The sequence below is a fragment of the Zonotrichia albicollis genome, chromosome 39 (assembly GCF_047830755.1).
Source record: "Zonotrichia albicollis isolate bZonAlb1 chromosome 39, bZonAlb1.hap1, whole genome shotgun sequence".
In the NCBI taxonomy this organism is placed as follows: Eukaryota; Metazoa; Chordata; class Aves; order Passeriformes; family Passerellidae; genus Zonotrichia; species Zonotrichia albicollis.
Window position 1 is genome coordinate 169,410 of NC_133857.1, and position 9,668 is coordinate 179,077.

Genomic DNA, 9,668 nt, shown 5'->3' on the forward strand with positions numbered 1-9,668 from the left:
ATTTGGGGAATTTGGGGAGGGGAGAATTTGGGGTGGAATTTGGGGAGGGGGATTTGGGCAATTTGGTGGGGGCTTTGGGGATGGGAGGAATTTGGGGTGGGGGTTTGGGGTCCTCAGGATGGGGAGGGAATTTTGGGGTGGAATTTGGGGGATTTGAGGGAATTTTTGGGGAGGGGAAATTTGGAGTTGGGAGAGAATTTGGGATTGGGGGGGGAATTGGGATGGGGTCCCCGTGGTGGGCGGGGGGTTTGGGAATTTGAGGTGGGCGGGGTTTGAGGGGGTCTCCATGGTGGGCGGGGTTTGGGGAATTTGGGAAATTTGGGGGTGGGCAGAGCGCCCGATGTCACTCAAGGGGCGTGGCCAACACAGCGCCCACCCTTATATGGTCATGTTGGGCGTGGCACAATAAATTCCCTTATATGGACATTTAGGGGCGTGGCTATTGACCATTCCCTTATATGGCCGTTTGGGGGCGTGGCTATTGGCTATTCCGTTACATGGCCATTTAGTGGGCGGAGCCAACCCCCGCAACGCCCCCAACCGCTCAGTGGGCGTGGCCATACCATTCCCATCACGAGCCCATCAGGGGCGTGGCTCCCCCCCTCAGGCCGCGCAGCAGCCAATCAGATCCCTGGGCCCGCACCACCGCCCCCCCGGGCAGCCCAATCAGCGCGCGGCGCGGCGTTAGGCCACGCCCCAGGGAAGATGGCGGCGCTGCGGGCGCTGCGGTGGCGGCGGCGGCTCCCGGGGCTGGGCCCGAGGCGGCTCCTGGGGACCGTGAGTGGGCACGGGGGGACACCGGGGACATTCGGGGACACCGCGGGGGACATTGGGGGACATTTTGGGGTGACAGTGAGGGGGTGACAGTGAGGGGGGACCGTGAGAGTGGGCACGGGGGGGACACGGGGACATCTGGGGACATTTGGGGACATTTGGGGACATTCGGGGACATTGGGGGACACTGGGTGGTGACAGTGAGGGGGTGACAGTGAGGGGACAGAGAGGGGGGACCGTGAGTGGCCACGAGGGGACACCGGGGACATTTGGGGGCACATTTGGGGGGGTGACAATGAGGGGACAGACAGGGGACACCAGGGAACATTGGGGACATTTGGGGGGCTGACAGGGAGGGGACAATGAGGGGACAGGGAGGGGACATTGGTGTGGGACAATGAGGGGACATTTGGGGACTTTTGGGGGGAGTGACACTGGGGTGACAATGAGGGGACAACCACCCCAGGGTCCCCACTGTCCCAATGTCCCCAATCCCTCCAATGTCCCCAATGTCCCCAATGTCCCCAATCCCTCCAATGTCCCCAATGTCCCCAGTGTCCCCAAATGTCCCCAATGTCCCCAGGGCTCCCCAAGAGTGGCCGCATTTTCCAGGTGTCACCACTGGTGTCCTCCCCATTGTCCCCAATGTCCCCACAATGTTCCCAATATCCCCCAATGTCCCCCCAATGTCCCCAATGCCCCCAATATCCCCCAATGTCCCCAATCCCCCCAGTGTCCCCAGTGTCCCCAATGTCCCCCAATGTCCCCCAATGTCCCCAGTCCCCCCAGTGTCCCCCAATGTCCCCATTGTCCCCACCAATGCCCCAATGTCCCCAATGCCCCCAATCTCCCCGCTGTCCCCCATGTCCCCCCCAATGTCCCCAATGTCCCCAATCCCTCCAATGTCCCCATTGTCCCCAATGTCCCCACATTGTTCCATTGTCCCCCAATGTCCCCAATGCCCCCAATGTCCCCAATGTCCCGCTGTCCTCAATGCCCCCTCAATGTCCCCAATGTCCCCCACAATGTCCCCAAATGTCCCCAATGTCCCCCCAGTGTCCCCAATGTCCCCAATGCCCCCAATGCCCCCAATCCCTCCAATGTCCCCCAGTGTCCCCGATGTCCCCATTGTCCCCCATGTCCCCTCAATGTCCCCAGGCTCCCCGAGGAGCAGGCCGCAGTTCCCCGGAGCCTCGGCCGAGTTCGCCGAGCGCCTCGAGTTCATCCAGCCCCAGGTGCTGTCGGGGATCCCGGTGTACCGGGTGATGGACAGGCAGGGACAGGTGATCCGGAAATCCGAGGATCCTCAGGTGAGACACCTGGGACAGGTAACACACCTGGGATACACCTGGGATACACCTGGGACAGGTAACACACACCTGGGATACACCTGGGACAGGTAACACACACCTGGACAAGGTAACACACACCTGGGACAGGTAACACACCTGGGACACACCTGGGACAGTACACACCTGGGATGGGTAACACACACCTGGGATACACCTGGGACAGGTAACACACCTGGATACATCTGGGACAGGTAACACAGCCGGGATCCCGGTGTACCGGGTGATAGACCGGCAGGGACAGGTGATCCGGAAATCCGAGGATCCTCAGGTAACACACCTGGACAGGTAACACACCTGGGACAGGTAACACACCTGGGATACACCTGGGACAGGTAACACAGCCGGGATACACCTGGGATACACCTGGGACAGGTAACACACACCTGGGACAGGTAACACACCACCTGGGATACACCTGGGACAGGTAACACATACCTGGGATACACCTGGGACACACCTGGGACAGGTAACACACACCTGGGACACACCTGGGACAGGTAACACACACCTGGACAGGTAACACAGCTGGGATCCCGGTGTACCGGGTGATGGACAGGCAGGGACAGGTGATACGGAAATCCCGAGGATCCTCAGGTGAGACATCTGGGCAGGTAACACACCTGGGAATGGGTAACACACACCTGGGATACACCTGGGATACACCTGGAATGGGTAACACAGACCGGGATCCCGGGTGTACCGGGTGATGGACAGACAGGGACAGGTGATACGGAAATCCGAGGATCCTCAGGTGAGACACCTGGGACAGGTAACACACACCTGGGACACACCTGGGATAACACCTGGGACAGGTAACACACACCTGGGATATCACCTGGGACAGGTAACACACACCTGGGACAGGTAACACACCTGGGACAGGTGACACACACCCTGGACAGGTAACACAGCCGGGATCCCGGTGTACCGGGGGATAGACAGACAGGGACAGGTGATACGGAAATCCGAGGATTCCACAGGTGAGACACACTGGGACAGGAACACACACCTAGGATACACCTGGGATACACCTGGACAGGTAACACACACCTGGACAGGTAACACACCTGGATGGGTAACACACACCTGGGATACACCTGGGACAGGTAACACACACCTGGGACAGGTAACACACATCTGGGACACCACCCTGGGACAGTGTAACACATACCTGGGATACACCTGGAACGGGTAACACACACCTGGGACAGGTAACACATACCTGGATACACCTGGAACGGGTAACACACACCTGGGACAGGTAACACATACCTGGGATACACCTGGAACGGGTAAACACACACCTGGACAGGTAAAAACACCTGGACACACCTGGACAGGTAACACACACCTGGGACAGGTAACACACACCTGGACACGTGTCCCTCACCTGTCCCTCACCTGTCCCACCTGTCCCTCACCTGTCCCCACCTGTCGGCAGCTGCCCAAGGAGCAGGTGCTGAAGCTCTACAAGACGATGACGCTGCTCAACACCATGGACAGGATCCTGTACGAGTCCCAGCGACAGGTGAGCCTCACCTGGGCGCACCTGGGGGTTGGAGCTCTCCCCTGTGCTCACCTGTGCTCACCTGTGTCCCACCTGTGTCTTACCTGTGTCCCACCTGTGTCCCACCTGTGTCTCACCTGTGTCTCACCTGTCTCACCTGTATCTCAGCTGTGCCTCACCTGTGTCTCTCCTGTGTCTTACCTGTGTCCCACCTGTGTCTCACCTGTGTCTCACCTGTATCTCACCTGTGTCTCACCTGTCTCACCTGTGTCTCACTGTATCTCAGCTGTCTCACCTGTGTCTCACCTGTGTCTCACCTGTCTCACCTGTGTCTCTCCTGTGTCTTACCTGTGTCCCACCTGTGTCTCACCTGTCTCACCTGTCTCACCTGTGCTCACCTGTGTCTCACCTGTGTCTCATCTGTCTCACCTGTGTCTCACCTGTGTCTCACCTCTCACCTGTGTCTCACCTGTGTCCCACCTGTGTCTCACCTGTGTCTCACCTCTCACCTGTGTCTCACCTGTGTCCCACCTGTGTGTCACCTGTGTCCCACCTGTGTCCCACCTGTGTCTCACCTGTGTCTCACCTGTGCTCACCTGTGTCTCACCTGTGTCCACCTGTGCTCACCTGTCTCACCTGTGTCTCACCTGTATCTCACCTGTGTCTCACCTGTGTCTCACCTGTGTCTCACCTGTCTCACCTGTGCTCACCTGTGCTCACCTGTATCTCACCTGTATCACACCTGTCTCACCTGTGTCTCACCTGTGTCTCACCTGTGTCTCACCTGTCTCACCTGTCTCACCTGTGTCTCACCTGTGTCTCACCTGTGTCTCACCTGTATCTCACCTGTGCTCACCTGTGTCTCACCTGTGTCTCAGCTGTCTCACCTGTGCTCACCTGTGCTCTCACCTGTGTCCCACCTGTGCTCACCTGTGTCCCACCTGTGTCTCACCTGTGTCTCACCTGTGTCACCTGTGTCTCAGCTGTGCCTCTCCTGTGTCTCACCTGTGCTCACCTGTCCACCTGTGTCTCACCTGTGTCTCACCTGTGTCTCACCTGTGTTCACCTGTGCTCACCTGTGCCTCACCTGTGTCCCACCTGTGCTCACCTGTGTCTCACCTGTGTGTCACCTGTGTCACCTGTATCTCACCTGTGTCTCACCTGTGCTCACCTGTGTCTCACCTGTGTCTCACCTCTCACCTGTGTCTCACCTGTGTCACCTGTATCTCACCTGTCTCACCTGTGCTCACCTGTCCCTCACCTGTGTCTCACCTGTGTGTCACCTGTGTCTCACCTGTGTCTCACCTGTGTCTCACCTGTGCTCACCTGTGTCTCACCTGTCTCACCTGTGTCTCACCTCTCACCTGTCTCACCTGTGTCTCACCTGTGCTCACCTGTGTCTCACCTGTGCTCACCTGTCCCTCACCTGTGTCTCACCTGTGTGTCACCTGGTCTCACCTGTGTCTCACCTGTGCTCACCTGTGTCTCACCTGTGTCTCACCTGTGGTCTCACCTCGTCACCTGTGCTCACCTGTGTGTCTCACCTGTGCTCACCTGTGTCTCACCGTGTCTCACCTGTGTCTCACCTGTGTCTCACCTGTGCTCACCTGTGTCTCACCTGTGTCTACCTGTGTCTCACCTCTCACCTGTCTCACCTGTGTCTCACCTGTGTCTCACCTGTATCTCACCTGTCCCACCTGTGTCTCACTTGTGTCTCACCTGTGTCTCACCTGTGTCTCACCTGTGTCTCACCTGTATCTCACCTGTCCCACCTGTGTCTCACTTGTGTCTCACCTGTGTCTCACCTGTGTCTCACCTGTGTCTCACCTGTGTCACCTGTTCTCACCTGTGTCTCAGCTGTCTCACCTGTGTCCTCACCTGTGTCTCACCTGTGTCCCACCTGTGCTCACCTGTGCTCACCTGTGTCTCACCTGTGTCTCACCTCTCACCTGTATCTCACCTGTGTCTCACCTGTGTCTCACCTGTGTCCCACCTGTGTCTCACCTGTGTCTCACCTGTGTCTCACCTGTGCTCACCTGTGTCTCACCTGTGTCTCACCTGTCCTCACCTGTGTCACCTGTGTCTCACCTGTCTCACCTGTGTCTCACCTGTCCCACCTGTGTCTCACCTGTGTCTCACCTGTCTCACCTGTGTCACCTGTGTCTCACCTGTCCCACCTGTGTCTCACCTGTGTCTCACCTGTCTCACCTGTGTCTCACCTGTGTCTCACCTGTCCCACCTGTATCTCACCTGTGCTCACCTGTATCTCAACTGTGTCTCACCTGTCCCACCTGTGTCTCACCTGTGTCTCACCTGTCTCACCTGTGTCTCAGCTGTCTCACCTGTGTCTCACCTGTGTCTCACCTCTCACCTGTCTCACCTGTGCAGGGCCGGATCTCGTTCTACATGACCAACTACGGCTGAGGAGGGGACGCACGTGGGCAGCGCCGCCGCCCTGGAGAGCAGCGACCTCGTGTTCGGGCAGTACCGCGAGGCAGGTGTGAGGACAGGTGTGACACAGGTGGTGGCACAGGTGTGCTCAGGTGTGGTACAGGTGTGCTCAGGTGTGACAGAGGTGTGGTACAGGTGTGACAGGTGAGCACAGGTGTGATACAGGTGTGATACAGGTGTGGTACAGGTGTGATACAGGTGTGACAGGTGTGTCACAGGTGTGGTCACAGGTGTGCCCACACCTGTCCCCAGGTGTGCTGCTGTACCGGGGGTACCCCCTGGAGCTGTTCATGGCCCAGTTAGAGCAGGTGACACAGGGATGGGTGTAACCCAGGTGTATCACAGGTGTATCACAGGTGTAACAGGTGTCACACAGGTGTGCCCCAGGTGTGTCACAGGTGTGCCCTCACCTGTTACCTGTCCCAGGTGTGCTGCTGTACCGCCGGGTACCCCCTGGAGCTGTTCATGGTTACATAGGTAACACAGGTGTATCACAGGTGTATCACAGGTGTATCACAGGTGTATCACAGGTGTCACAGGTGTGCCCTCACCTGTCGCAGGTGTGTCACAGGTGTGCCCTCACCTGTCCCCAGGTGTGCTGCTGTACCGCGCGTACCCCCTCGAGCTGTTCATGGCCCAGTTAGAGCAGGTGGACACAGGTACAGGTGTATCACAGGTGTAACCCAGGTGTGCCAGGTGTGCCAGGTGTGTCACAGTGTGTCACAGGTGTGTCACAGGTGTGCCCTCACCTGTCCCAGGTGTGCTGCTGTACCGCGGGTACCCCCCTGGAGCTGTTCATGGCCCAGTTAGAGCAGGTGACACAGGTACAGGTGTATCACAGGTGTATCCCAGGTGACACAGGTGTATCACAGGTGTATCCCAGGTGACACAGGTGTATCACAGGTGTATCACAGGTGTGTCCCAGGTGTGTCACAGGTGTGCCCTCACCTGTCCCAGGTGTGCTGCTGTACCGGGGTACCCCCTGGAGCTGTTCATGGCCCAGTTAGAGCAGGTGACACAGGTGACGGCTGTAACCCAGGTGTCACAGGTGTGGTCACAGGTGTATCACAGGTGACACAGGTGTATCACAGGTATCACAGGTGAGCTGTTACCTGTCCCAGGTGTGCTGCTGTACCGGGGTTACCCGCTCGAGCTGTTCATGGCGCAGTGCTACGGGAACGCGCGCGACCCCGGCAAGGGGCCGGCAGATGCCGGTGCACGAACTACGGCTGCCGCGAGCGCCACTTCGTCACCATCTCGTCCCCGCTGGCCACGCAGATCCCGCAAGGTGACGCACACTGGGGGGCACCTGTCCCCCCCCCGGGACCCCTCCCCAAATTTCCCCAAATTTCCCCCGTTTTTTTCCTGAAATTTCTGCTTTTTTCCGCCATTTTTTTCCAAATTTTTGGGGTTTTTCCACGCCTTTTTTCCCAAATCCCCGCACTTTCTTCCCCGTTTTTCTCCCTGAATTTCCCCCTTCTTTCCCTTATTTTACCCCAAATTCCTCCCCTTTTCCCCGCTTTGTCCCAAAATTTTCCCCTTTTTTCCTCCAAATTTCTGTTGCCTTCCCGCCCTTTTTTTCCCCAGATTCACCCCTTCTTCCCCAAATCCCCCCGTTTTTTTTCACCATTCGTCCTCCCTTTTTTCCCCCGTTTTTTTCCCCAAATTTCCCCCCATTTTTCTCTGAAATTTCTGCTTTTTTCCACAATTTTTTTCCCAAATTTCTGGGTTTTTCCACGCCTTTCTTTCCCAAATCCCCGCCTTTTCTTCCCCGTTTTTTCTCCCTGAATTTCCCATTTTTCCTGCCGTTGTTCTCCCCCTTCTTTCCTTATTTTACCCCAAATTCCTCCCCTTTTTCCCCCCTTTGTCTCAAAATTTCCCCCTTTTTTTCCCCCAAATTTCCGTTATTTTCCCGCCCTTTTTTTCCCCAGATTCACCCCTTCTTCCCCAAATCCCCCCCTTTTTTTTCACCATTCGTCCTCCCTTTTTTCCCCCATTTTTCCCCAAATTTCCCCCATTTTTTCCTGAAATTTCTGCTTTTGTCCGCCATTTTTTTCCAAATTTTTTGGGGTTTTTCCACGCCTTTCTTTCCCAAATCCCCGCCTTTTCTTCCCCGTTTTTTCTCCCTGAATTTCCCTATTTTTCCTGCCCTTCTTCTTTCCCTTATTTTACCCCAAATTCCTTCCCTTTTTCCCTGCTTTGTCTCAAAATTTCCCCTTTTTTTTCCATTATTTTCCCGCCCTTTTTTTCCCCAGATTCACCCCTTCTTCCCCAAATCCCCCCTTTTTTTTCAACCATTCGTCCTCCCTTCTTTTTCCCCCATTTTTTCCCCAAATTTCCCCCCATTTTTTCCTGAAATTTCTGCTTTTTTCTGCCAATTTTTCCCAAATTTCTGGGGTTTTTCCACGCCTTTCTTTCCCAAATCCCCGCCTTTTCTTCCCCGTTTTTCTCCCTGAATTTCCCATTTTCCCTGCTGTTCTTCTCCCCCTTCTTTCCCTTATTTTTCCCCAAATTCCTTCCCTTTTTCCCCCCCTTTGTCTTCAAATTTCCCCCTTTTTTTCCCCCCAAATTTCCGTTATTTTCCCGTTCTTTTTTTCCCCAGATTCACCCCTTCTTCCCCAAATCCCCCCCTTTTTTCCGCCATTCTTCCTCCCTTTTTCCCCCCGTTTTTTCCCCAAATTTCCCCCCATTTTTCTCTGAAATTTCTGCTTTTTTTCCAACATTTTTACCCCTAAATTTCACCTTTTATTCCCCAAAATTCACTCTGTTTTCCCCCAAATTCCTCCCCTTATTTCCCCCCTTTTCCCCCAAAATTCCTCCCATTTTTTCCCCCATTTCCCAACGAAAAAATTCAGGATTTTTTTCCCCAAATCCCCCTTCTTTTTCCACTAAATCTATTTCCCCAAAATCCCGTATTTTTCCCACCAAATGTCCTAATTTTTCCCAATGAAAAAATTCAGGATTTTCCCCCCATATCCCCCCATTTTTCCCCTTTTCCCCCCTTTTTTCCAACGAAAAAATTCAGGATTTTTCCCCCCATATCCCCCCATTTTTCCCCTTTTCCCCCCCTTTCTTCCCAACAAAAAAATTCGGGATTTTTCCCTCCCAAACCCCCCTGTATTCCCCAATGTGAAAGTTCCCGTTTTTACCAAAATCCCCGTTTTTCGCCCCAGCGGTGGGCACGGCGTGGTTTGCTATTTTGGGAAGGGGAAAAAACCCTTTGGCCCCCAAACCCCTTTTACCCCAAACCTCCCCTTTTTCCCCCAAATCCCCCCCATTCTTTCCAATGTAAAAATCCTGCCATTTTTTTCCTAAATCCCCCCCTTTTCTCCCAAACCTTTTTCCCCCTTTTTCCACACAAATCCATTTCCCAAAATTACCTTTATTTTTTCCCCAAATTTCCCCCGCTTTTCTCAATGACGAATTCTTTCCATTTTCTGCTGAGTTTCCTATTTTTCCCCCTATTCTTCACAACGAAAAAATTCAGGATTTTTTTCCCCAAATCCCCCTTCTTTTTCCACTAAATCTATTTCCCCAAAATCCTGTATTTTTCCCCATGAAAAAAATTCAGGATTTTCTCCCCA

General features: G+C 54.9%; 2 protein-coding genes across 2 annotated transcripts in view; one reads left to right on the plus strand and one right to left on the minus strand.

Annotated features, from left to right (window-relative positions):
- The first annotated feature begins 705 nt into the window (after nucleotides 1-705).
- On the plus strand, nucleotides 706-7,468 carry BCKDHA (branched chain keto acid dehydrogenase E1 subunit alpha). Its single transcript, XM_074531814.1, is given in 6 exon segments — nucleotides 706-781; nucleotides 1,933-2,084; nucleotides 3,568-3,654; nucleotides 6,022-6,054; nucleotides 6,056-6,131; nucleotides 7,206-7,468. Coding segments are annotated over 6 exon segments (672 nt in total). The 3' UTR covers nucleotides 7,454-7,468.
- A 2,077-nt stretch (nucleotides 7,469-9,545) lies between these two features.
- TIMM50 (translocase of inner mitochondrial membrane 50) overlaps nucleotides 9,546-9,668 on the minus strand; it is a 5,591-nt gene continuing 5,468 nt past the window's right edge. Inside the window, exon 6 of the mRNA XM_074531815.1 lies at nucleotides 9,546-9,550. Within this exon, the coding sequence (XP_074387916.1) occupies nucleotides 9,546-9,550 (5 nt within the window). The remainder of the gene's footprint in view (nucleotides 9,551-9,668) is intronic.